The following is a 27,182-nucleotide window of genomic DNA, read 5'->3' on the forward strand; positions in this document are numbered from 1 at the left end:
GGGATCAGAGTTAGCCAGAGCAACAGATGTTATGATGGTAGAGATTTGAAGTGGATTATGACAGTCTGCACAAGACCTTTGGCTTTGTGGGTGAACATCAATGGGCATTCATTAAGGATGCTATGCAGAAATAACTAAAAAATTTAGGCTGAAGTGTATTGCATCAGACATTGACTTGTTTACAAAAGACATGATGGGATCGGAATTTCTAGAGGAAGAAGTGACAAGTTTTATATGTGAAAGGGAAGCACTGTGGTGTTGAGAGCAAGTTGTGTATGTGTGTAGATTGTTCCTCTTTTCTAATATGGAAAGCTAAAAATCTTTTACCTGAATGAGGGCAATACAGAAAGTTAAAAATAAATTAATACAAAAATACAGCACAAACAGTCATAGTGACAGAAACTTACTTCTCTTTGGTTTTGTTAGAGGCATACTTATGCCATCCACTTACGTTTTTTCAAAAGCTTCAAGTCTGGTTGCTTTGAATTTTAAAATAATCCTCACAATTAAAAGTTCAGTTTCAAGAGTGACTATATTAAAATGCTTGCAGAAAAAAAGGTTAGGTTCCCTGAAAATCAGGGGTTTAATACAGATGATCAAAGCAATTAATACATGCCACAGTTGAAAGCAGGTAGTTAATGGGAGATTTAAAAAAAAACTAGTGCACACAATAGATTTCTGTTTTACCTTTTATAGAAGAGGAAGGCAAATACATATTCTTTGCAGGAAGCCTAATCCTATAGAAAAGTCAACATGAGAAAAGACATGCTGAGCTGCTTTGCAAAGTAATTTTAAACTTCTTTGCCTGGGAAATCCATAAAGGTAGCTGGAATAAGAGGCTAACATAATTAATGGACAGAACTTCTAAACATTAAATTAATGATTTGCCTTAACATTCACTAGAGAGTGGGTGACAGATGCTGGAAATGGATGTAAATTTCCTATGAGAAGAAGAAGAAACACTGAGGGAAATCAAGACCATACCTGAACAGACGATCAGGATATTATAATGCCTGAAGATTAGCAAAACTCCAGGGGCAGATGGAGTCTGTCCCAGAGATGAGAATCCCAAGAACCTATGGGAGTATAAGCAACATCTTATTATAATGGAAACTATTGGTCAACTTAAAAGTGATGAGTAGAAATTGAGAGACAGGAAATTAATGATATTTAGGGATCACTTCTGCTCTTGAGGACAGTGACAGCTAAACATTAATTTTCAGAAAGGTATTATTTATTTGCAGGCAGAACTCATTGAGAAAGGGAAGACATTTAATTGGTTTAGGTAGTGGTCTCAATTAGATTAAAAGTTAACTAGGGAGAGAGAAAAAGGCACATAAGGGTTGATGATTTTAAGAAGCTTTGTCTGTAGCACAGTCTAAAAGACAGAGCAGATTTTTAAAAGCTTTTCTAGTCAGCCAGAATCTCTTTGCATGTATACTCCTGGGACTTTCCAGTGTTGTTGATTCCTTGCAATGTTTTGAGGATGGTGCAGTGGTACCAAGAAGGTTCTGCACTCATCAGATCCAGAGTAGCATTGGTGCCAGATTGGGTTAAATATTGGTCAGTGGCAGCTGCAGCAGCCACTGAAGTGTTCATCTTATTTGGATAAGGGAATGTGATTTTCTTCAGGAGATGAAAGTGTTCTGGAGTTATCAGGTAATGACAAACACATATGAAAGCAAATTACTTCAGCCATTTTGTGAGGATCAGCATAATGCTAATTTTCACTTACTAGAGCAACACAAACAGGGAGCATAGGTGAGCAAAACAGTGAGAAATAGAATTTGTGAAGAATTTGGCATTTTAATACAAGTAAGCAAAGTAATTTACACTTACCTGGGATAGCTCAGGAAGAGAGTTCAGCAATCTGTTTTGTACATACCAGGTAAACAAATGTAAGAGAATTGTGGGAGGAACAAAAAAAAGAAAATACTCCATAGTCACATGGAAATTTACATTAATCAGGAGTATGATCTAAATGAAGAAACTATAGTATATAAGTTTTTTTTTTTACATAATTACATATGTAATAGCAGCAAAAACCCCAAGCAACATTAAATTTCAATAAATACTGCTATTGAATAGAAATTATTTTAGCCTACTACAAAAAAAAATCACAAAATCTGTGATGACAAAATTTCTATTGACTATGTAATTTTAAATCTTCTAGTAATATCTTGATATACAGAGAATGTCCATGTAAAAATATATGGGCTAATAATTCTGGAAAGGAAACCATATAGATCTGTGTTTATTCTAGCCACAGCACATATTTCTAAAATGAAAATAAAAATGTGTACGCCACCAGTCATGGCAACAATCAGCCATAAAACCTAGTGATGAACAAAATGCCATTAATCCCATACTTAATTTGTCATTGACCTGCTCTATTTAAATACAAAACTGGTTATTATAATCTAGCAACTGTGGCATGGCTGTGAGTAATCCCCTGAGTTCTTCTTGTCTAGTGGAAATGTCAAGACCGTATTTTTTCTCTCTGTTTTTCCGGCACAAAACCTCCTTACAAGATCCACAGTTCTTAACAGTTCTGATTGATGACCTAAGACCAAAGTCTATCAAAGTTAATGGAAAGACTTCATTGTCCTTTTGATCAGTCCTCTGGCATTTTGGGCTCATGGCTTTTCCTTCAGTAAGAAATGGCTTCTGTTGTTTCCTCTTTACAGAATAAGGGAGATCTACTTTTAATCAGACCTCACCAGCAAGGAATTTGTTTCTTGGGAGACAGAAACCTGGTTTTCAGGGTCAAAGAAGATGTTGAGAAGTCTAAGGGAGAAAGGAAAGATGTTGCTTGAGGCCTCAGAGAATTTGTGAGAGAGCAAGCTCAAAGACCTTAATATTTTGTTTCATGGTTCTGGAGTTTGAAGGCCTAAACTGTGAGCTAGAGGCTTTACCAGGGAGGATGGATCATATAACACAAAACCTGCAATCTACGGACTCACTGGGAACCACTGGGGAGATTACTTTGTATTGTTCATTAGTGATGAAAAACAGGCTGCACATGCTGAGGTGGGTTGGAGGTAAGAGTGCAGAAAGTCTCCCCTTTCACAAAGAAACACACTCATCCCAGAGAAAAAGATGGCAAAAGGCTGGTACACTGTTATCCCTTAGTGTTTTGGTTGTAAATAGTTGGAGTAGCTTCCTAGACTAAGCAGATTCTTTTTGCCATCCCATTGTCATTGCAAGCAGCAACTGATCACTGATGCCAGATCTGCACCCTTTAAATCTTCCAAGTCAGACCTCCTTAGTTTGCTGACAAAAAGAAATTTCCCAATTCAGTACTGTGGAGTCAATAAAAATGTAGCTGTGGCAGTGCAAGGTGCATTCTCTTCTCCCTGATGTACCATAATCATCAAATTGTAAGCTAAGATACAATTCCAGAAATAACGTTGCACATAATAGTTGATGTATGAAGCGGAAAGAACATAGTTAATTTGCAGAGGTGAATTTGAGCTTTCATGTCCATCAGACAGGAAAATCTGGTTTTGACTGCAGACTGAGAAAATTTTAAATGGAAGCCTCTGATGGAAATATATATGGAATGCAAAGAAGTGTTTATATGGTCAATTTTCTGTCCAGATGAACCTTATTTCTTCCTGTCATTTTTACTGGGACTTTGTATTAATTTTCTTACAGTTCTTCCTCGTACTTTTTTCTGACTGTAAATTTTTTCACAGTTTCTTGTTTTTACAGACATATTCTATGTCTTGCTGTGTGAGAAACAGCACCTCTTTAATGACTTAATACAGGGGTTACAATCCAAAAGACAAAAGTATCTAACTTTTATTGCAATATTATATTTCTAATTCTTAGTCTAGTCAGTGTTACTCTACAGGTCTTTCCTCATAGAAACAGTAATCCAGGACAACATGTAAACACTGAATTTAGTCTTTAAGATATTTTCAGGAGTTGCACCTTAAGCTGCATCCCTGCATGCCAGATAGTGTCATTTTTGCATGTAGGAAGCTTATGAAGTGGAATTTAAAAAGTGTAAACTAAAGTATTCTGTAATAAAAAAAAATTAAAATCTATATTCTTGCTTTTCTCCTGAGACAACTTTTTGTTGTTTATGCACAAGTGGTCTTGAAGTGCCTTGAATTTACTTCATGCTAAGGATATGTTTGTGGGCTCTAACTGTGGAGCAGCTGACACACAGTATCTGAATTTTTTGTGATTACTTGTTTAGGCATGAGTGTTGTCACAGTAGATACACAGCTAACTGGGAGTGCAACTCATGCATGGCCACATTTTTTCCCACTTAGATATCTGTGCCGAGATGTGCCATAGGATCTTCGACTGGTACTTTATTCTAGCAGATGACAGAACTGAGCCCTGCATAACTGGCTTTGATACCTTGATAACAGTGTGCATTTTTCAGAAAAGGCTGTTCTTGGAGGTTAAAAAGGATTTTTAAAATTGCTGTCCAGCAGCTGCAGATTTCAGAATGGAGTAAGCTGAGATTTTCTTAACAAAGTTCTTTTTTATGAAGACTGAAGGTATTGACAGGAAATGGCCTGGTGAATTTGAGTTTCAAGTCTTAAACACATTTGTTTGGTTCAGAAGGAGCTTCTTTATTGCCAAGAAACGAAAGAGGAAAAGTTCTGGGTGCAGAGCAGGTGAGGTGGTAGTATGCCCATCTCCATTTACACTTACTCCATTACTGTTGGTTATTTTTTGTTCTTCCAGTACAAATCTACTTAAATGTTGGCCATAAACCTTGGCTGCATTTTAATATTGGCTGTGTACTTGTGATCTTTCTCTACTGGTGCTTAAAAAGGGCATTGACTCTTCCTTTTATTTGATTTCTGTCTGCAGCTATAAAATTAATCTCCCAGTCTCATGCTGCAATGAGCTGTGTCAGTGGAAGAGAGATAAGTTTCATTTTTTTTGCCTTAAAACTTCTTCCAAAGTTACAAAGAGTTGAGCACATTTACTTTCTCTTTTGAATTTTAACAAAGCCCTTGTCTTTTTTTCCCTGCATTTCTATTTTATCCATGTCATTTTGGTTCTTTTGTTTTATATTTCACATTTTTTTCCAGAATCCTTTTTTTCCCCTTCAAACTTAGTTTATAGTCTCTGACAGGATTCTTTCTATGCTATCTGCCAAAACATCTGTTCCTTTTTTGAATAAAAAGCTTGCTTCTCCAGAAAGTGTCACACGAGTCCAAACCAAGTATAAACCTTCATTCCTCTCTTTGACTTTGCCAGTGATGGACTAGCACTGGGAAGCTTGGTATTCTTCTCTGCCTTGTCTCATTTTTCATTATGCCAAATACAGTAGTTTAGTGGGGCAAAAAAAAAATTGGATTTCAATGCACACATTTCCTTTCAAAATATGCTATCACTTATATGTACTTTCTATTTTTAATCTTGCAATTATTTCCTGAATTTTTAATTGAAGCAGATACTTATTAGCTTCAAATTGTTTCCACTTAAAAAAATTCCACTGTCTGTTCTTTTTTGCCAGGACCACATTTGAATTACTACTCTTACCGAAAATGCAACACAACTGTCCTTGACTCTTGGATTCATTTTGGCAATTCTACAATTTTGCAGTCAAAACAGCATTCAGAAAAAATTTGGGTTGCCATGAGAAAATTGTGTAACTTTCAGTACTTTGATAATTCTGATGTACTAGACCTGATGCCTTAAATCACTAGTAAAAAATTTTTAGACGCAGACACACAGTATGGGAAAGGGGTTTTACCTTGGTTTAATAGGATCCCAGATGTGCACTGACGAACAAGCAAGCCCCCGACGATATCCCCCGTATACAATTTATGGACAGCCTAGATTAGAATACCTATCTAAAAGTCTCCAATAAGAAGTCTAACAAATGAAGTAATTGCCCCCTTATTAAAATTACCTCCCCCCAAAAGATTACCACGTAGTTTACAAAAAACATGTCGCAGTGATGGGGGCCCTGTTCAAGGTTGGTGCCTCATGCTTTTGAGATTGTGGGGATGTTTCATCTTCCCCAAAGAATTCTGGGCAGGGCAAGGGTACTAGGGTGATAAACATGTAGGGTTAACATACAGGGAGTAAAAAGTACAGGAATGGGGAAGGGTAAAAGGATATATATAAAGGATATATATAAAGAGAGTATAAAAGTAAAATACAAAGGACAAAAACCCATCAGGCATCAGACCAACTTGGTTCTATTGTAAAGTTCTTAGACACCTTTAGGAAAAGTGCAGTATTTCAAAAGAATATTATTTTTGCAATGTGTTCCCACAGTATAGTATTCAAGTAATTAATTTTTGTTACATTTTATAAATGGCCAATACTAGCATTGAATAATTTAAATATTTTTCTCCAGTATGGAAATATATTTATTGTTCTCTATGTAATGAAGTAAAGGAAAAAGTGGTTTTCATATGTATTTGTCTGTGCTATCATTTGCTGTTGATTTGTTGCTAAGATCATTGTGTTTGGACTGTAATAATAACTGAGGAAAAGAGGGTTTGCGGTGAATAGTTTTAAGTTCCTGCAAACTTTTGAGCTTTAGTAAATAACGTGAGACAGCAATGGATAGAAACTTCCCTCTGGAATGCAACTGATTCACTAATCCAGTCCCCTGAAGTTTTAATTAATTTTCCCAGAAATTGGTGAGTACTTTTGTGCTACTTTTTTGTCTTTGCCAGAAATTTCTTCATTCTTTAGAGGAAAAATCTATTTCCATTGTAATATTTGTAGTAGTTACTTAAGGGTCTCCAGTGTCAATCTGGTATGGGGATGGGGAAACACATTCTGTTTCATTGTTCCCTCTCTCTGCCAGACATAAAGAGAGTTTCTCCAGGTGGCAGAGATTTGATAAATGCTGGGAAGCTGCGTAAAGAGAATTCCTAAGGAAATTGAATTCAACCCTTCTCCATGGCTCCATCCCCCCTAGAACAGGTGGCTTGGCACACTGGCCACAAGTTCCTGTTGACTGAGTCCATCCAATACCTCAGTCCCCTCGTGCTGGGGATTTGTTTGTGGAAGCTGGCAAGCTGCCTTCCTAGGGGAGCTGCAGGAACAGAAAGAGAGCTGGGAATGGTTCAAAAGTCCTGAGTCTTTTCATGGCTCTTGCTGTGTTTTGCTGGTTCTTTGAAGTGCCTAAGAAAGTTGGTGTGTGATTTGTTAGATGAAAGTTTGAAAATTCGTTGTCAAGGAAATATTTCTGACACAACACACTTTCTCAGTCAGCTCTCTGTGAGGACTTGCATGCATCTCTTGCCAAGATCTCAGGGCTTAAACTGCCCAAATTATTTATTTAAAAATATTTTTTACCTGTGTAGGCCTGTCTTAGTATGACCGAAACAGCAGAAAATGGAAAGTGTCCTCAGTCCGGACAAATATTAATTAGCCATTTCAATAAGTTGCTGTTGACTGGGCTATGCAGTAACTGTGTGGAACACATTAGAACTGGTGTTTATGACAGTGTAGTCCAGGAGTGACTGGAAAGTGCAGTCAGTGGTTCTGTTTGTCTGCTAGAACACCAGCATTTTCTCTTAGTCCCTTGAGGTGCAACCCAAGTGGCTGGTAGCCCATCAAACTCAGAGGTGTCCCTCTGTGAAGCCCAAACTCAGTTTACATGCAAAATTACTCCCTCCAGTGAAGAACTACAGTGATTTGCACTTTGAAAGATCTACATTTTTCAATGGATAGAAATGAAGAAAAATAGGTCCCTGACATCACAAAAAATTCATTGCACACCTCTAAGCTAGAACAGTGCTAGCTGTTTCCTGAACCAGTAAGCACAGAGCTGCACAGTGCCCAAGTTAATAAGCTCTACTAATAGATGGAATTAATTAGCTGCTGCACAACTTCATGTCCACACAGTTTGTCTGCTTTGAGGGACCTTGCTTGTATTTCTGTCTGAGATATTATTCAGTTCAATCTCAGGGCACTAGACACTGTGTTCCAGTTTGCAATGACAATGTGCTCTAAGTATTACAGAAAAGTAATGTAAAAGTAAAATACAGAAATCTTCAACAGGCAGGTTTAAAACAGAAATACGGTTCTAATCTTAGTTACAAATATGATCTTAATTCCTGGAAAAAACCAATATATATTGACATACACATATAAGAAGCATGAAACTGTGTGACAAATGGCAGCAGTATTAGGCACTGGCATTTACAGGATAATTATTATCAGTTTAATGTGGTTTTAATCTGGCAGAAAATGTACAGGTAGAAGCTCAAGCTCTTCCAGTTTTAAGCTTTGCAATAAGACCTGAGTGCATGGCAGACCATACTGCCTCAATGTTTCTTCTCTCTCAGTTAGCGAATGTTAATCTGAAATATAATTGAATGTAAATTTGAAAATAATCAAGGAAAAAGTTTAGATTTGGAGATATGGAATGTGGCTATCACAGACCTTTCCCATGGGAACTCTCTTCTTTTTTTTTCCCGTGTTTTATAAACAAAGATAAAGTTTGGATGTTATTAAAAACAGTGTTTCGAGATTTGGACAGTTCAGGCCTGGCCAATTGGCTCAGGGGGAGGTTTCGGACTGACCAATCTGGGTGACCTTTCAAAAGTCCATATAAGTTGGAATTAAATAATAAAAGACACTTTTTTATGCCATTGAGAACCTAATTGTACTCAGAAGAATGATGCAAACAAAATGTTCTTCATTTTGTAACTTGAAATTTGAGGAGGGGAAAAGCTTTTGTTCCTCCTTTTGCTGTATGGGCCTTTTTTAGAATGAAATTCAACACAAAGTGAATCTCAGCTGGTTTGGAATTATATTACCATCTGGGGGAAGATTTTGAAACAAGCCAAAACTAACAGATTTTCACCAGCCCCTTAAGAATTCTAATTGCCAGGAGTTGGGCATTTCTTAGGAGCAAATTGACAGTGCAGTAGTGTGAGTCTGCAAGATTGTCTTGGCTGCAAAGTCTTCTTGGCTGGAGAGACTTTTTTTGATTCATGTAGAATCACTTAGAGTTCAGCAGATATTTTTAGTGTTTCTAGTTAGACAGTTTATTCTACTTCACCTGGAAACTGTGGCCAAAGCTGCAATTAACATTGTCAAATCTGAGTGTATTCTTGATGATGTTGTTGGTTAAAACCAATATTGAACAGAGAGGGTCAAGCTGCATGCCTCGGGGGCTCTGTAGTGTACTTCAGAGTCCCTCGGTAAGGATTAGCAATTAAATTACTAGTTCAAGTCCAGGAAAGGTCAAGAGTGATTAACAATCTTTGTTCCATTGGTTAGTGGGAAACAGATGTAAAATGAAGTGATGATCAAAATCCAATTCCTAGTAGATATTTTACATCATAAACACCAAACTCCAAATGATCCCTTGATAGCAATCTGATTAGAATGGACATTAATTGACCAGGCACAGAGAACAGCCATGCAGCTTCTACTGTTATTCCCCATAACCAAAATTACTGCCATTTTCTGTTTCAAGGACAAGCTGAAAAGTTGCAGTCCCTCTGTCTGAGATTTTTGCATTCTGTTTGGAAATCTTTCACCCTGAGTAATATCAAATCATATTTTGGACCAAAAATAAAGCTGAAATTAATTTCAAGGGCTCCAAATGCAGGATAACCAGCAAGCTAACTCTGGCAGGTTTTATTTGATAATTCAAATGTATGTGGTTGATCCTCAGCTGGATTGATTTGACATGGAATTGCTGAAAAATTAGTTAACTGGTAGTCAGTGAAGCTGGAAAAAGATCTGATTCTGCATTACTCAAAATACACAATCATACTTAAGGTGCACAAGTACTTTAAGAGAACGTATAACAAAATTATGGGTATTATACATACAAGGCCTGCCCTTCTTTTTCTTGCCATCAACCAATTTAGAGCTAGGATTAGGTGAGAGGTTGTATGTTATGGGTTTAGAATGAGTAAGGGTTTGGGGCTGGGGTTAGGCCTCAGGCATTTGCCTAGGGTTACCACCATGATATAGCAAAACTTTAAATTCCAAAGCTTTGTATTCTCATACTCCTGTCCTTGGTGAGTGATGGAATATCTTTCTTATAAATATAGTATCTTTTAGAAAGCTTTGTATTCTCATACTCCTGTCCTTGGTGAGTGATAGAATATCTTTCTCATAAATATGATATCTTTTAGGCCAAATCTGTGTAGTCACAGTTCTCTTTGGAAAAGCTTTTCTGAAATTAGAAGGAATGCTACTCTATTAATTCATCTAGGAATATTGCTGGATTGCACTAGATGAAAATTCTTCTGTATTTTAGCAACAATATAAGATGAATGGACAAAAAAATTTCAATGGATGGAGAAATTACTTACAGTATCTTGTAACAAGTACCAGCTGGACTTTTCTTGTTGCTCTACAGTCTCTTGTCTTAGTTATCTATACAGAAAGCTGAGAAAGAAAACACTCTAAAAAGCAAACCACTTGAATAAGGTAAGATTCTTCTGGTTTCCAGTAAGTTTATAAAGATTATATCATTAGTTTTTTATAAAGTAAATTTGAAACAATGGAAAAATATTCTTGTTATTCACTAGGTAGCTTATGGACTACCCAGAGCTGGTGTTGACTGACTGCTGAAAGACAAAGAGAGGCCAGAGAGATTCACCTTTTGAAAGTCATTTATAATCTCCTCCAAATTGTGAATTTAACTATATTTATTTTTGTGTGGCTTTTTTTGTGTGTTTTTTTGGGGGGTTGTTTTATTTTTGTTTTACAATGACATTGCAACACAATCATCATACTAGATATTAGTATGGTTATTTTCACTATCATTTTTTTGTAGTGAAACAAGTCAAACATTTCTTATTACTGAGGACAGTTGTCCCTGCACCTGTAGAAAACTGGGACCAATTAATGGTCTACAAATTGGGTTTCAGGTTTCTTGTTGACACAACTCACTTCTAAGCTGACTTAGTTTCCTTGAGCTCACATCCTTTTTAAAACAGCAAGTGGCATTATGTGTAACCAATTATTGGAATCAGCCTTTTTATTGGTACATTCTGGATATGACATGGGAAAGAGAAGTTCAGAGATTTGTACTAACTCTTAGCCCTGCAACTGAGTTAGGGCATTACCAATATTTCTCCTTTTAGCTGTGCCTTTGTCAAATCTGTTTCAGTGAGAAAGCTTTCAAGGTCAGTGACTATATATGTTTATGCTTATATATATATTTATATATATGTTTATATATGTGACTATATATGTTTAGCTTCTGGTACACCTGGTACCCTGACCACAGGGAGGGCTGGGAGCTTTGCAGTAATAATAATAATAATAATATATAACACTAACTGTAGGTTATGAAAGGATGTCTATTCTGAAAATACGTTTAAGAGAAACACAAGCAGGAGTGTCAATTACTCACTGAAAAATTGAACTGCTAAGCATTTATATTTAAATTAAATGCTTTCACGAGTTCATTGAATGTTATTTAGCAAGTATTTATAGCAAAGACATGTTACCTTCTGTCTTGGAATGAGAATATTATTGCTTTTTCATAGTTATCTTTTGTATCAGCATTTGGCAGGTAACAAATGAATTTTGCTTGCTAATGTTAAATTGTTTTGTGCTGCTGCTAAGCCACAAAGATATAGAAGGATGAGACAATGGCAAAAAGTTATTTGCTTTTTTTGGGCAGACATATGAATGTAACAGTGATCTTGACCTGTCTTAAAAGAAATGTTTATTCTATGAAAGGCAAGGCACTTAATTCCTGTCTGAATCACTCCACTGAAATGTTGTTCATGCAGGGGGCTGCACTAGTGGTACTGCAGATAGAATTGACTCAAATATTTCAGTGTGGTCAAAGTGGTGATGCTTAGAACTCTCAGAGGTCAAAGCAGAGTGGACTCCAAGTATCAAAAACGATGAAGGCTTTCTGAAACTTGGTGTGAAAAGTTTGTGTTCCTCTATCCATTTTTTTGTGCTACCTCATTTCCTAACTTGAGCAGATTTTGGACAAACAATGCCTGATTCTCCCTAAACCCTGATATTTTTATACTTTAGGAATATGAAAACAGTAATGAAGCCCAACTTGTAAGGATTCCAGCTTAATTTTCCAGACTCGGGTGTTCTCTTTAAATTTAGAAAACTTCTGCTAACTAAGATTTGCAGGTTTCACTTTAGTCTAAGCCTATTTTGGTTTTTTTTGTTGTTTTTTTTTTTTGCATACTTGAGAAGTATGCATACTTGGGATACAAGGTCAGAGTAATAAATTTTATGTTTTTATTCTTTATGTAGGAAAAGTTATATAATCATATCACCACTTTATTACTCTGCAGTCATTTTGTTAGTATGCAACTTAATATATTTTAGCTATCAGCATTTGGAGAAAGCTCACAGGTGTGTAGCACTATATTATAATCTGCTTGCAACACTACATTTCTTCTAGTCACCCTGTCTAGAAATGCAGTGATAGATCAAGGCACTGGAACTGGTAAACTGAGAATGCACAATATATACATTAGTATAACCAGCGCTGTAGAGCTGCAGTATTTCTGTTTATAAGATGAGTTAATATTTCTTGCTAATTGGAAATGTCTGGAGCTTTTATGAAGGCTGGAAAAGTCACTGAAGGGTTTATGAAACCATACTCAAGTCTTGCTTAAAAACTAAAAGTCTTTCTCTAATTTGAAGGAGCTCAGCAAAAGTCAGCAGGCATAAAATAATCCCAAAGATGTCAGTTTACAAGACCTTGAACTGTCTTGTATTTAACTTGCTTCAGTACATTTTAATAAGAATTTAAGGTGATGCATCAGAACTACTCAGGAGAAGACTCATGGTCCTCCACAGACAAGTCCACAGTGCTGCTCATCCTAGACTCTGGACCAATATTCATATATTCTCTTCCTAAGTTTTTTTTACAGTGTGAAAAACTTAGCAATGAATAACCTCCTTCAACTTATGTGTCAATGCCCAAAGGACTCTTAACTCATCTCAATTTAAATTAATGACCTTAGTGATAGTATTAGCAATTGGACCATGGCTCTCATGAGCCAGCTATTTGCATATGGAATTTGATTAATCCTGCTGGCTATTAATTTTCACTTTTAATTAGGTGTGATACTATTGCAGGAGAAAGTACAAGACTACTATCAAGCAGAGACAATGTTGATTTTCTGTGGAGCATTCTATTCTGTTTTGTTTGGCTGGGGTAAATTTCCTGACAATGCCTGTTTGGATCAACTCAGAAAGATGCCACAGACCTTCAAACAGGTCTGTGCAAGCTCAGTGATAGTACAAAGAAGCACCATATTGATTGAATATTAATGGTTTATAGGATGTAGAGAAATTGGTCTACGGTAGCCCCTTCTAATACTCTGTAGCTCTATTTCTCTTAATGGTATGATAGTTGTCTTGTAATGCTGTGTCTGGAGTCACATAAATACCAGCTCTGTATGCACGTGTGTGGTTAAGAATTTTAGCTAAGACTTTTACTGAGGCTTCTTGGTTTCCCTTCATCCTGACTGAGCAAATATATGCTGATGATAGAGTCCTGCTCAGATTTGGATCAAGACTAAATTTTGCCTGGATCATGCAAATATGTAACATGTGGCGTCTCCTGATTTCCAACAGGCCAATCCATATTTCTTTGACATCTTTGCACTTCGGGAACATTGCAACATGTTTGTGTATGTCATAGCCAGGAAAACAGTGAGCTACACTTGGCTTGCCCAGCAGAGCTTGTCCCACATGCTGCTTACCATCAAGTGTACCCCTGCAAGAATTAGCTGACCTTGACAAAACCATCAAGAAAATCTCAATAAAAATTAATTGAAGTATGCTTGCAATAGAATAGATGTTAATGCTTTCCTTTTTAACCAGAACAACTTTAAAGAAACAAACCTCTTTCCTCAGAGATGGATTTTAATAGACATTGGGATCTACTGACCAAACAAATGAATGATCAATGCCTATTAGTCAAACACACTTAGGCAATATATTGCTGTATCTGATTAAAATTCAAAGAGAAGAAAACTTTCTTCTTTGAGATCACAGAAGATTTCTGAGAAGTTTGTATGTATATCTGGCAAGGGCATAAGGTGAAGATGAAGGCATAAAAGTTAGCAGGGATATGCCAAACTCTGAACATTGGAGCAGCTTCCTCTATGTTTTCAAAATGCCTTTCCTGAAGTATCCAGCTATTTTTAATAAATCAATAACTGAAGGTGAAGAATAGGCAGTTTTAATGAAAGAAATTTATATTTTTGCAGTAGAATTTCTTGTACTTGTGGAAGGCCTTTATTTTTTTCCACAAGCATCCCATATAAATAAAAACACCCTTTGTGTGGCAATGTGCACTCTGCCAACATCTGTAGGAGTTAAATATCCTCAAAAGACATCTTTGTTCAAATTCAGATTTCTAGGATGCATCCATGAATATGCATGTGGAAAGTGACTCAGCTGTATCAAAATTCTAATGCTTTTCTTTGGAAAATATATGGTGTCAGACACATGAGCAACAAACTATTTAGGTGTGTTTAATTTTATTAAACTTTTGCATTGACAATGGATGTCTGGAAACTTAATGTAGAAAATGAGTAATAATAGAGTATGTTACTAGTGCACAGTGGCCTTGTCCATTATATGGTACCAGGATATGTGAGGTTGTAGTCTTTTTCACCTTCTTCAGAACATATGGCTACTCATATGAATATGGATATTTTTTTCAGTGTGTTATACATAAAGCAAACTATACTGCAAATTTTGATTAAAATGTTGCTCTGTGGCCTTTCATATAAAATCTAATTTTATTTAATATTACTTTCTACATGTATGCAGAAAATGGCAAGCTAATATTAATAAAAGAAGGCTTATAGGAATGTAGAACAAGAACAATAGATCCTTGTCAAAATTTATTTACCTAGCTAGACTTTCATTTCAAAGTTAGCAGCACTCTGTGATACTGGCATAATACAGGGGTCTTAAAACTCTGTTAGACATTTTTAACCCACTTTAATTTATTCCATGGTAGTTTAATCCCCTGCTGAACGGAGATGGGGTGAATTTTCAAAGTCATAATCCACTGAAGTAAAAAATCTGTAATGACAACATAGACAGCAGGCTTCAAGAGTTTAGTTTAAATTCTTTCTAAAAATGTAAAACCTAGGGCAAGAGTTAATAGGATATTTCATACAGTTATATTTCAATCCCTTTCCAAATCTTTATACATTCACTTGCATCTTTGCTATCAGAAACATTTGGGCTCGATTTCTGTTCTTTTAAGGCAAAAAGCAGAAAGCTGTAAAATTCTAGCGTGAAGATTTTCACAGAATACTGTAACTCATCTGGTCCTTCAGTTCACAGACTTTTATATGTGATAGCATAATATTATCTCAATTGAAAGAGAAATGATATTTTACAAACTAAACACCTTCCATTCTGCCTTAACTGGGCAAGAAAATGAAATTCAGGTACATAATACCATACTATCTTCATCCTTCTGCTCCTCTAGGATTTTTACAATTGAATTTAGTGGTGGGTCAAAATTTGGCCCACAAATTTATTGGAAAAATCCAAGCATTTCCTATGTACTCAAAATTGACACTCTTTTTTTAGACGCCTCCTTGACTACCACATTTGGAGCTGCCTAGTTCAGGAACTATCCATAACTCACTTATTTTCTTTGAGCAGGAAGCTCATCTAGTGACAGCCATAGACTTTTACAGCTTTGCCTGGCCTGGGCATCCAGGCACCAAATATCTGCCTGAATCTCACAGGAAAAATGCTGTTTCCTTGTTAGATTTTGTTGTGTCATGCTGGACCAGAATTTAGGTGGCATCAGATGAAGCTGGCAGATGACTTGCTCAAAACAACAGGACAAGCAAGGTTTGAGAGTCTGAACTAGAGATGAAGTGTTAGGGTGTTTCACATGGTGGAAGCTTCACAGAGAAACAGACAAGTTCTTGTAAGTGATATTTGTTGAAAATTAATAAATTCATAGCCACACACCCAACTTAAGATACCCTTGATCTGGAAAGACTTGAAAATGAAAAAGATTTTCTGTTAAAAATAGTTTATTCTTCCCCTCATTTTGCATTCCTTGATAAAGTCAACTTTTAGCCATTGTTGAACGCATGGTACAGGACTAGATGGACTTTTATTTTGACTAGGTAATTTTTTCAAGCTCTTAAATAGACAATGGCAATAATTTCCTTTTTTTTTTTTTTTTTTCCTAAAAGCTAGAGCTGTTTGGAGAAAAACAATCATCTTTATTCTTTGAAAAACAACAGTGACAGCAGTGCCTGACTTTTCCCCTGCTTTCTGGGAGGAGGGTGGAACAAACTGTAGGGCTGGCTTTACATCACTTCCTGTTGTGGATCTCCTATTTTGGTTCTTGGTTCAAAGGTTCCAGTCTTATCCAGGCAGAGAGGGGAGCCTGGATGTTTAATTGTGAGTCTGATTTCCATGCTGGAAATTTGTGAAAGAATAAAGCAACCTCTACATATATCTGAGTACCACAGCGGAAAAGGCAGCACTGGCAGAATGAAGAAAAAAAAGAAGAAAGAGAAAAGTATCCATTCGGGCACTGGTAACAGAAGAAGTGTCTCTGTAATTACAATCTAAGTCTGATTGATTTAAAGTACCTATCTGTCTTAGATGACTAAACACTTTTTAAAAGCCTGCTTACTAAACAGTTCTTCTAGTCACTAGTGAACAAAACAGGCTCGAGAAGACTAATTTTTCCAATTCTAAATCCTTGTGAACGATTTTCATGCGATTAAATCAAAATCAGAAGATAACACAACAGTACAAATCTACAATTTTTCTTAGAGGAAACCTCCAGATGGGGATTTTCCTGTATCTAAAAGGAGGAGCAATGCTAGCAAGTGTGCATGCCTTGCTGTATGAGTACCAGATCACTTCATCAGATTCAGCATGCTTACAGATGTATAGGGAACAGTGCAGTTCAGCATGACTAGAGAATTTCGGAAGACATTTACATAGAGCTTTCATTGCCCTGCTTCCATCCTCCAGCCTTTGGGTTCTCTCCATAGAATTGTCTCAGGGCAAACTATGCACCCAAGGTCAGATTACTCTTGGTTACTATTGGCTAATAATGTGAAGAGAATTTATTCAATTTGGAAGGTTCATCAGTAACTCAGGGAGAAGAGGATGCTATCCATTCTGTTTCTCTCTTCATTATGGAATAGCTCTAGAGTTCTAGGTGAATGAGTAGATCAGAAAATCCCACCCAAGATCATGGACTGGGCTGGCAAACAATATGGTATAACTCAGGACCTAACAGCTGGCAGGACATCATTTCTATTTCATCAGTCTGTTACCAGTCACGGGGCTTGTGGCAGTGTCACAGCTTAGCCCACAGTCCAAGGATGCAAGGGAGAGGAAATGAAACTCTAAAGCAAAATGTGACAGAGTAATTCTTAATGATTTTTATTGGGACCAACCACTTAGGGTGCTTTTCCATCTTTGCATTTCCTCAAAATTATTTGAGACTTGCTAGTTTTCAGATTTATTTATAAGAGACAACTTACATTGTGTAGAAAGCACTGTAAAATTGTAAATTTTGCCAATTTTTCTCTTTTGCAGAACTGCCATTCCAATATCATAATATTTAATGATAACAACTGTTAAGAATTATAATGCACCTAAACAAAGCAGTGTTGCTACTGTTTGATTAGTACCCTCATCTTTCTATGGGTACAAATTTTCTAATTAGTCTTTGATTCTTAGTCAGATCTCAAGGAGATATCAACTGATATAGGCACTCTAATTTCACTGATGTTGAGTTTCACTGAATTTATATTAGCTGTTGTCAGCTGAATTTAAATCAGCTTCTTGTCTTGCATAACTGCCGCTGTGTGAATGATGAAAAAAGCTCAGGTAGCTACATTTTTGTTTTAACAAGGGCCATTTGAAGCAAGAATGATAGCTCATAGATTAAAACCAGAAAATACAGAATTTAAGATGAGCACAGTTAACAGTAGTATTCTGAATTTTGTGACTCATAAGGATGTTCTATACAAAAATTGCAGTAACAGTGCATGTTAAGTTCAATTTCTTAACCTAAAGACAGTAAAAGAAATTACATTCCCTCTGTTTTCTGTGTGACAACAAATAACCATTTTTTATGCTTAAATGAATGATCCCAAGTGATAACTTTAGACAATACTATTGAAAACTTCAGATGCTTCTTTTTATATGGTCAACAACGAAAGGAAGTCACCATACAAATTCTGCAGAGCTCTATGCAAGGACCTCTGGTGTTCAGTGTGTAAATGACTGGGGAAAGGTCAGTGAGGAAGTTTGTTGGTTGACAAAATATTTCAGAATGGAAAAGGAAAGTGCCAAGAGTGAGGAATAGGCAGAGAGATCTTATCAGAATAGATAAATAGGCAGTTAATTAAGGAATTCTGTGGTAGCAAATGTAATGTGGAACACATTATAGATCCCTGCTCCATATATAATAAGGATTGAGATTTTAGTGTTAAGGCAGTTTCATGCAAACATCAATTCAGTGCTCTTTAATGACCAAACCCAAATAAAATGTCATGAATCAGTAGAGAAAACAAATAATGGAAGACTGTATTTACTATCATAAAGGACCATGGTTCTGCCGCATCGTGAACACCTTGTGCCATTCTGGTCTCCTCATTTTAAAGACAGAACTGGGAGTGGAGAAAGACAAAAAGGAAATTCAAAGGTATAGGTGTAAAATAGCTTATTTTTGAGGATTATTTGCATGATTCAGGAGGCTGTTACTCAGGGCTGGAAAAGTGATCAATATCTGTTTACTAATAGGAATGGATATAGTTGAGGCATGTACTAGTGAGCTAGAAGGAGACTTCCTTATGCAGCTGGAAGTCATCAAATTTTCCACTCACTGGTATTTGCAGAAAAAATACTTAAAGCATAGCAGCAAAGAAAAGTATGGAGGAGCATGGGAAATTTGGATAGAGAGAATTTTCCATCTGAAGGGCTCTCCAAAGAAAGTGTCAGGAACCAGGTTCAAAACAAACATTGAGAGGAAACAGAGCTGTGGAAATAATTGCTTAAGTATCTTCTGAAGGTTAAAAGTTTACAAAGGGTCAAAGTGAACAAATGCACAGAAGGTCAGTCTGTTTGGAGTTACTTAAACAGAAAACTAATTTGGTCCTTCAGTTCACAGACTTTTATATGTGATAGCATAATATTTTAAAAATTTAAAGAAAAATTATTAAACAGAAAACATGCACAGAAACAATATCTAGCAGAGGAAACTGAGCTATTGGACAGCTGGGAAGAAATAAGGGGTCTGTAATATGCTTGCCATGTTCTTGCTCTTCTTCAGGTATGTCTTATAGTTGCTGTTGGAGACAATTTGATTTTTCTAAGTGAGTCTTTGGTTTGATCCTGCATAGCCACTTTTGAGTTCTCATTTGACACAGTAGATCATGAGTTACTGTTCTGTTTGTCAGACTTATCTGGGTTTGCAGATTTTTTGAATGACCAACACACATCCTTATTCTTTTCATGTTGTGCAGCAAAAAGGTTAGCAAATTAGTCAGAGAGGCCTGTTCCTGTGAGATATCCATGTATATGGTTCTCCATGTTTGTCCTCCCTTTCCAAAGTATCTATTTTAACTGGTACAAGTCCTTCAGTGTATTTTACTCTTTTCCATTATAATCATATTTCCATTAACTTGCATTCTCAATTTCTTTGTTTATTATCAAATACCTGTAGAATATTGACTTTGACTTTACTGGAAATTATTCACTGAATAAAATGTTTCCATGCCTCTGGTAACTTTTTACAATGTGTAGACAGCGACAGGAAGCTTTCTAAATGGAAGAGTAAACTTGGTCCTGTTTTCCCTCCACCCATTGTGCAAACAGGATCAGTATGAGGACATGGAATTCAGTGATGACTTTGAGTGCAGTCTTGCCTTGGTAATAGTCCAGCTTACTGTAATGTCTATCAGTACCCTCCTACCTATGTTGAATCTGAGATACCTTACCATGGAAAGAAAATTCTGAATTCTTTTATACAGAACATTTGCAAACACAGAGCTGCCAAATTCTTACAGTGCTATGCCAATAAAAACAATCTTGTTTTTTGATTAGTTATTTACCTGAAGAGAGAGATTTTCCACCTGAGTATTAGATTGTTTGTTTGCATTTTCATTTGCTCTCAAGTAGTCATATATTCAGAGGAATAAATGCATAATTTCTAAACCAATACTGTAATTATGGGTAATGAACTGTAATAGAGCTAGAATTAAGAGAGTAAGAAATCAAGACCCATTTTGTATGTTTTTGAATTACTATTTTTTAAAATCTCAAATTGATCTGTCTTACACTAATGTTAATATACCTATGGTTGATTTTACACTGAGAAGGGGACCTAAATCACCACTTGAGGCCTTCATGGTTTCCTGAAATTCCTTTTTAATTTCATTTTCTCTGCTCCAAATGTTCAAGTTTGACTTGGCAAAGCATTCAGGGCTCAGTTTCTTGAAATAGAACTCCAAAATTTCTGAGGCAAATAAACTGCCTATTCTTTAGGAAGTGCTGAAAGAACTACATATGCTAGTTAAAATATGCTTAATGAAGTTAAATAAATTCTTCACTCTCAAAACATAGGATACAAGACAAATGGAATATTCTATTTTAATGGATTAAAAAAATTAATTACAGGTAAATGCCTGTGTCTTTTTAAATGATGCTTAGGGATATTGTGCCAAATGAAACCACTGTCTTTCCTTATTCAAAGAAGAAGTAGAAGAAATAGAATAACAATTTTTCAGTGTTTTTTGGAAAAGAGTTACCAGGCAGTCAGCTCCTGGTGCCTTTTTGATAACAGTAGACTTTACTAGGTAGTGGAAATCTGTACTTTCCGGTAAAAGTACAAGACCAGAACCCAATGTCAGTCTGCCATGCTTAATAAGTGCTTTTCCAATAACACTTGTAGCACTAGATAAGCATTTCTAATTTTTTTTCCCCTCCTTACTATTTTTCTATACAGACATTTCTGCCATCATCATCATTCAGAACTACTTCTGGCTATGCAGTTATGGAGGAAATCCTCCTACTCAGCCCTTTTGCAACATTGATTTATTGCACTTCAGTGGTGTTTAGGGTTAACACTGGTGAGCAGCTAAGCACCTCATAGTTTTTTGTTTACTTTCTTCCCTTCCCCAATGGAATGGGGAAGAGGAATAGGAGAATAAAAGCAAGAAAACTTGTGGGTCAAGATAAAGAAAATGTAATAAGTGAGGGATAAATAGTAGAAGAGAAAAAAGAAGAAAAAAAACCAGAACAAGTGAGGCAAAGGCAACACACAACCAACTCCAATGGGTAGAGTGATGACCAGCCAGATCCCTGAAAAAAACATATCTACCCGTCTCTAAACTCCCCATTCTTCCTTTGACTGTTAAGCATCATGCCACGTATTATGGAATATCTCTAGTTAATTCAGGTTCTCTGCTTGGTTGTGTCCATTCCCAATCCACTGTGCACCTCCCCAGTCTATTCACTTGAGAGGCTGAGAGAGAAACAGAGAAGGCATTGGTGCTGTGCAAACACTGTGCAACCAGAGAAAACTGGTCTGTTACCAGCATTTGGGTCAAAAATCTAAACCACAGCACCATATGAGCTGCTGTGAAGAGAATTAACTTCATCCTAGACAGAGCCTTTAAAACTGTGCCAAACTTTTCAGTGCTTTGTCTAGGAGAGACACTTGGCTATGGAAAAGAAGACAACTCTGTTTATAGTGAACTAATTGATAGGGTAGAATATGAAAGTTTGAATTATATGCAGATATCATCAAGGAAGAGGCCAAAAAGGCCACCATAGTATTTAGGCTACTCATGTTTTATTATCTCCTTTAAATTGACTCTTTTTTTCATGCACCTCTAAAATAGGTCTGTGTTTCATTTTCACAATACCAAGCAGAAAACCTCACACTTTTACATGCTCTTTCCTTGTATTATTGCAGCCTTGTGTTTGGGAAGAAGATAGATTGAAGAAAATTGTGAATCAGTTCATGTGAAAGAACTGCTGCATTTGCAGAAATTCTATTACACAGCAATGCTGTGTGTTATTGGGTGTGTGTGTCTCTGAGGATACTTTCTTTAGCACATAGTATACTAGCAGTATATGAAAAAGCAGTTGGATGGAAAAGGTTAGTGAAGAGCAATGAATTCTAGAGCTTTTTTGTTAACCCTTGTGGGCTGTTTTTCTAGTGCTCACACAGGCTCTTGTCTAGGGAGCAGGGGGTTCAGACTTCTCCTCATGAATGCAATCAGTTACCCACACTGAAAATCACAGAGGTCTCAGGGCTAGCTGCATGACCAGAAGTCTTTCAGGTATTCTGAAATCAATGACAGTAACAATCAGTTGTATCTGTTAGATTGGGTATGAAGCAGTATAGAATGCATGAAATATGCTGGCTTTCCAAAAGACACATGGATCTTTCCAAAAGACAGATTGGATCAGTCAGCAATCATTTCAGAAAATAACTCCTCCCTTTCCTGAGTCTTCAGTTTTATACATCTGAAAAAAAGGAGAGACCTTCTTTTTTAAAGATTTTTATACTCTAACATATTGTTACATGGAACTGGGAGTCTAATCCTATGAAATGTAAATCATTAGATGATGAAAGGAAAACAAAGGGAAAACAAACTGTAAGCAAATAAAATTAGAATGGTAAGCAGTCTGTATCCTACCTACAGATTGCTAGTTTACTAGCTCTGCTAGCTAACTGCTTAGATTCATTGTAGGTTGACAGATTGATGCTAGACAGGCACATTTTTCCTTTTAACCACATTTCTTTTCTTATTTTTCCCTCCTTCCCCATATGCCATAGAAAAAAATATATCTGAATCTCTTTCTCTCTCCCTGTGACATCTTCATTGCTGCTTCATTAACCAGTGCACCATCAGTGCATTTTATTACAGCTTCTCTCCTGGCCTACTGTGTTATTACTAAGATGCAGCTATGAACTGGCTATCAAAATGCTAGTCTATGTTTTAATCCTTCTGTCCATTCAAAAGAGGGGGAAGTTGTCTCTTCAGTAAAATCCTGAACTAAATCGATATTTTATCTATTATCCTGTCTGGCCCCACATGAAATGGACTGGGGAGATATAGTGTAGGCTGTGACAGATTTATTTACCTATTTATTTGCTGTAAAAGGCTAGGGGCATATCTCCTATCTGATCAGTGTATTAAGACAATTTAGACTGATTTTATGTATGTGCCTTCAAATGACCTTGAAAAACTACTGAAGTTAATGAAAGTGTGTTTCAATTTCATGATTGTTAAGAAATGAAAAGGCCATGCTGTGATAGATATCCTCCGTGACATATACCTCCAGTTATACCAGTAGGGAGGGGACATGATTTAAATACTATCTGGTTTCTGATGGGTTTCTTGGGTATGGAATGCACTTAATTCATTTTTAAGTGAAGAGAAAGATATAACTGCAAGTATGATAGAAGCACGTAAATCAGTGCCAGAACACAGAGGAATAAAACAGACATTTGGAATCTCAAATATAGCCATGAAAAGGGAAATAAGAAACCTGATGGCCTCTTCAGAGCAGTGCAAATGTTAAAAAATTGGGCAGTGTGTGTGGAGCAAATTTAAGGGGGAATGGGACTACATGTGTTTTCAGTCCCTCTCCATCCACCCACTGCCTGCAAGAATTCCAGCTCTCCCAGCTACGCTCCATCAGAGCTCTCTGCCAGTGCTACATGTTAGACAGCTGCGAGCCTGCATCTGTTCTGTTTTCCACTCAATTAAAGCAAAGAGAAAAAATATAAATAAGACAAATTGCTCTGACAGTAAATTTTGTGAAAAACCATGTCTGAAATATATGATTTTGTAGGAACTTGGTGCAAGATTTTGTGTTCTTTAAAAATGTGGTTTTGCAGGAGTTTTTTTTTATTGCTGCTTTTTAATTGGTGCCTCTTTTTTTTTTTTGTTTTGGTAAATATACAAAAGGCTATCTGTCTTACACAGATCACTATTTAATTTGGGGAGGAAATGGTGTAAAAAGAAATGAAGCGAGAAAGGAGAAATGCTTGTCATATTAGATACAGACAAGGCAAATCAGTAGCTGGTCTGTAAGGGATTATTAGAAAAGGCTGTGACTCCTCCTGCATTAATTGACGTGGAGTACACAGTATGTACAGCTATCGACACAAAACTCATTAAAATTTTCATTATTCTATTATTTATATTGTACTTGTGACTGAAGGTCCCAGTCAAGAAGGCAGACCAATGAGTATTCATAAAAGGAGTAGGGAAATTGCATTACTATTATTAGATTCATAATGACATGGACTCCAAGCATGGCCAAGCTGGCACCGCCAAGACAGGACCCTAACAGTGGACTCCAGGGGCAGCAAAAATAAATGAATGTGATTCTCATGGTGGAAGACAGCAGCTTTGCAGAGTGAACATTCAAGCAAGAGTGCTTCACTCTGAGATGCCACACACAGCCTGAAGGATGACAAGACTCTGTACCTCAGTTTTTGTAGTAATTCATTACATGCTCATCACTTACACACATCATAACGGAAGAATAATGTGAAAATCTGGGATTAAATCTGAAGGCCAATGTAAAAAACTGGCAAAGGAGAATTGAGTAGTAACTACTTGAAAAGTGGAGGAAAACAGACATTTCTCTTTTGGTTTACTGAGTAGAGAAGTAAAATTTAATTTCTCCAAAAAAAAAAATCTCTCTATGATTTGGAAATCCAATTGTCTTGGTCTCTGATGGAAACGGTGGGTTTTGTATCACATGTCTCAATATGTGCTTTCTTTCTTCTTCCCTTCTTTTTTAGGTTACCTGCGCAAATTTAACAAATGGAGGAAAAACAGAACTTCTAAAATCAGGAAGCTCCAAATCCACACTAAAGCACATATGGACAGAAAGTAGCAAAGACTTGTCCATCAGCCGACTGCTGTCACAGACTTTTCGTGGAAAGGAAAACGATACAGATTTGGATCTGCGATACGATGCCCCAGAAACTTATTCTGAGCAAGATCTCTGGGACTGGCTGAGGAACTCCACAGATCTTCAAGAGCCTCGGCCTAGAGCAAAGAGACGGCCTATCGTGAAGACTGGGAAATTTAAGAAAATGTTTGGCTGGGGAGATTTTCATTCCAACATCAAGACTGTGAAGCTAAATCTGTTAATAACAGGGAAAATCGTTGACCATGGCAATGGGACGTTTAGCGTTTACTTCAGGCATAACTCCACTGGTCAAGGGAATGTATCTGTGAGCCTAGTGCCCCCTACAAAAATAGTGGAATTTGACTTGGCACAACAGACAGTGATTGATGCCAAAGATTCCAAGTCCTTTAACTGTCGAATCGAGTATGAAAAGGTTGACAAGGCTACCAAGAATACACTCTGCAACTATGACCCTTCAAAAACGTGTTATCAGGAGCAGACCCAGAGCCACGTGTCATGGCTCTGCTCCAAGCCCTTTAAAGTAATCTGTATTTACATTTCCTTTTATAGTACAGATTATAAACTAGTACAGAAGGTGTGTCCTGATTACAACTACCACAGTGACACACCCTACTTCCCTTCAGGGTGAGGACCAACTTGTATCTGAGACTGAAGCCTGGGGAATAAAAGAGGTCGAATGACAGGGCTGTAACCTCAAGGAGGAAGGCCACATCTATTGCCTGGAATGTGTCTACCTACTGCTGCTGCTGATGTCAAATGGCTGCAAATATGTTAGTGGAAAACAGTCTCATGTAATTTTTGCCCAGTCAGCTCCATGTATCAATCTAGGTGTAAATCACTATGGATTTGAAATAAAATCATACACATACACAGAGACACACACACTTTTCAGCGCACATTATTGAGATTCCTGTTAAGAAATCATTCATTGTCTGATATCTAAGGATTCAGCATAACCTATCATCAAGCAAAATGGATTGACTAGACAGTACAAGGTTTCTAACGCAGACTGTTACGGAAATCTCCTTGAAAGTCCTTTGAGTACACACCAATCAATAATCCCCACTCATGCATTCTACTGCTTGGAGTAGCTGTACTGGTAAATAATACTGTAGGAGTAAATACTTGTTAAAATGGGAAAAAAGTGTGTTTAGAGTCCATTATTCCGTATTATATGAACAGAGCAAAGTGTCATGACTTTTTCCCAGCATACAGTAGGCACATTCAAGGTGGTGTTGGTGGCTCTTTTTCTGTGGAGCAAGCCTGTTTCTAGTAAAGATGGGCAAACATTTGGAATTTACATGTGAGCAGACATTCTGGTTTCATGTTTCTCTGACTCTTTAAGCACTGATTCTTTAAAATTGTTTGAGTTTAGGCCAGCTAAACTACTTAAAACTGCAACTGATCTCTAAGAAGGAAAATGCCTGGCGGAGAACATGTAAGTTATAAGTGGCTGTCTTATCTTTATTACAAAATATTGTAACAAATTCAATATCCTAGTCTTCATTTGTATGAACGGTTTGTATTGTACATAATTTAACCAGTGTTATTTGAGCTGCTTATTAATATTAACTTGTAATTGTCTCTCTGCTTGTTATTGGTTAAAAACAATCAAGGAAATGAGGAATCCATTTTATCAATGTAGCTGTAAACTCCATTAAAAGACAGAACTATGTACAAAGCATTTATTCAGCTAAAGTATTGTTGAAAGCTATACATATACAACATTACAGTCTGTCTGTATTTAGGTATTTTATTTCCAGAGGAAAAAAAATGAACTGTACATAAAAATAAAAAATCTTAAAGTTGAGTTTCAGTATGTACTGTGTAGATAGTAGTTTAAATGGTTCTGACAAGCGGGTAACACTTCAAGTCTAATATGATTTTCAATATTGTCTCTTTGCATATGTACATATATATACATCTATTTATAAATTTGTGTGTGTGCATATTTGTGTGTGTATAAGTACATGTGTGTGTGAGTGTGTGTAAATACGTGTATATGTTGAATACATAAAAATTTCTTGAGCCCTATTCCTAGCAAGCAGATCTTATTAATGAAGGTCTTGCTAGCTCAAGTGGAAGCCCCCACTCGGATAAGAAATTACAGGTGCAGGGCTTTGTTTAAAATGAGTCATTATAATTTAGAAGTGGGAAAACATAGAGCCACTCTCTGTGTACAAAGGCCTGTCTTTGCCTTAATTCTAGCCTCCTCTGAGGTACTGATCTCTATGGAATGAAGAGATCCCTTTTTATGGTACTAGGGAATTTTCTTCCCATAAACAAAAAGCTTGTAG

General features: G+C 36.6%; 1 protein-coding gene across 3 annotated transcripts in view; it reads left to right on the forward strand.

Annotated features, from left to right (window-relative positions):
* The window catches only part of NXPH1 (neurexophilin 1), a 140,020-nt gene extending 113,325 nt beyond the window's left edge, over positions 1-26,695 (forward strand). For all 3 annotated transcript variants that reach the window (XM_085050807.1, XM_085050806.1, XM_085050808.1), the window contains exon 3: positions 24,752-26,695. In XM_085050807.1, coding sequence (XP_084906933.1) covers positions 24,752-25,513 — 762 coding nt within the window. In that variant the 3' untranslated portion in view covers positions 25,514-26,695. The remainder of the gene's footprint in view (positions 1-24,751) is intronic.
* Positions 26,696-27,182: the final 487 nt, after the last annotated feature.

This window comes from Lichenostomus cassidix, chromosome 2 (assembly GCF_008360975.1).
Source record: "Lichenostomus cassidix isolate B80296 chromosome 2, HeHo_3.0, whole genome shotgun sequence".
In the NCBI taxonomy this organism is placed as follows: Eukaryota; Metazoa; Chordata; class Aves; order Passeriformes; family Meliphagidae; genus Lichenostomus; species Lichenostomus cassidix.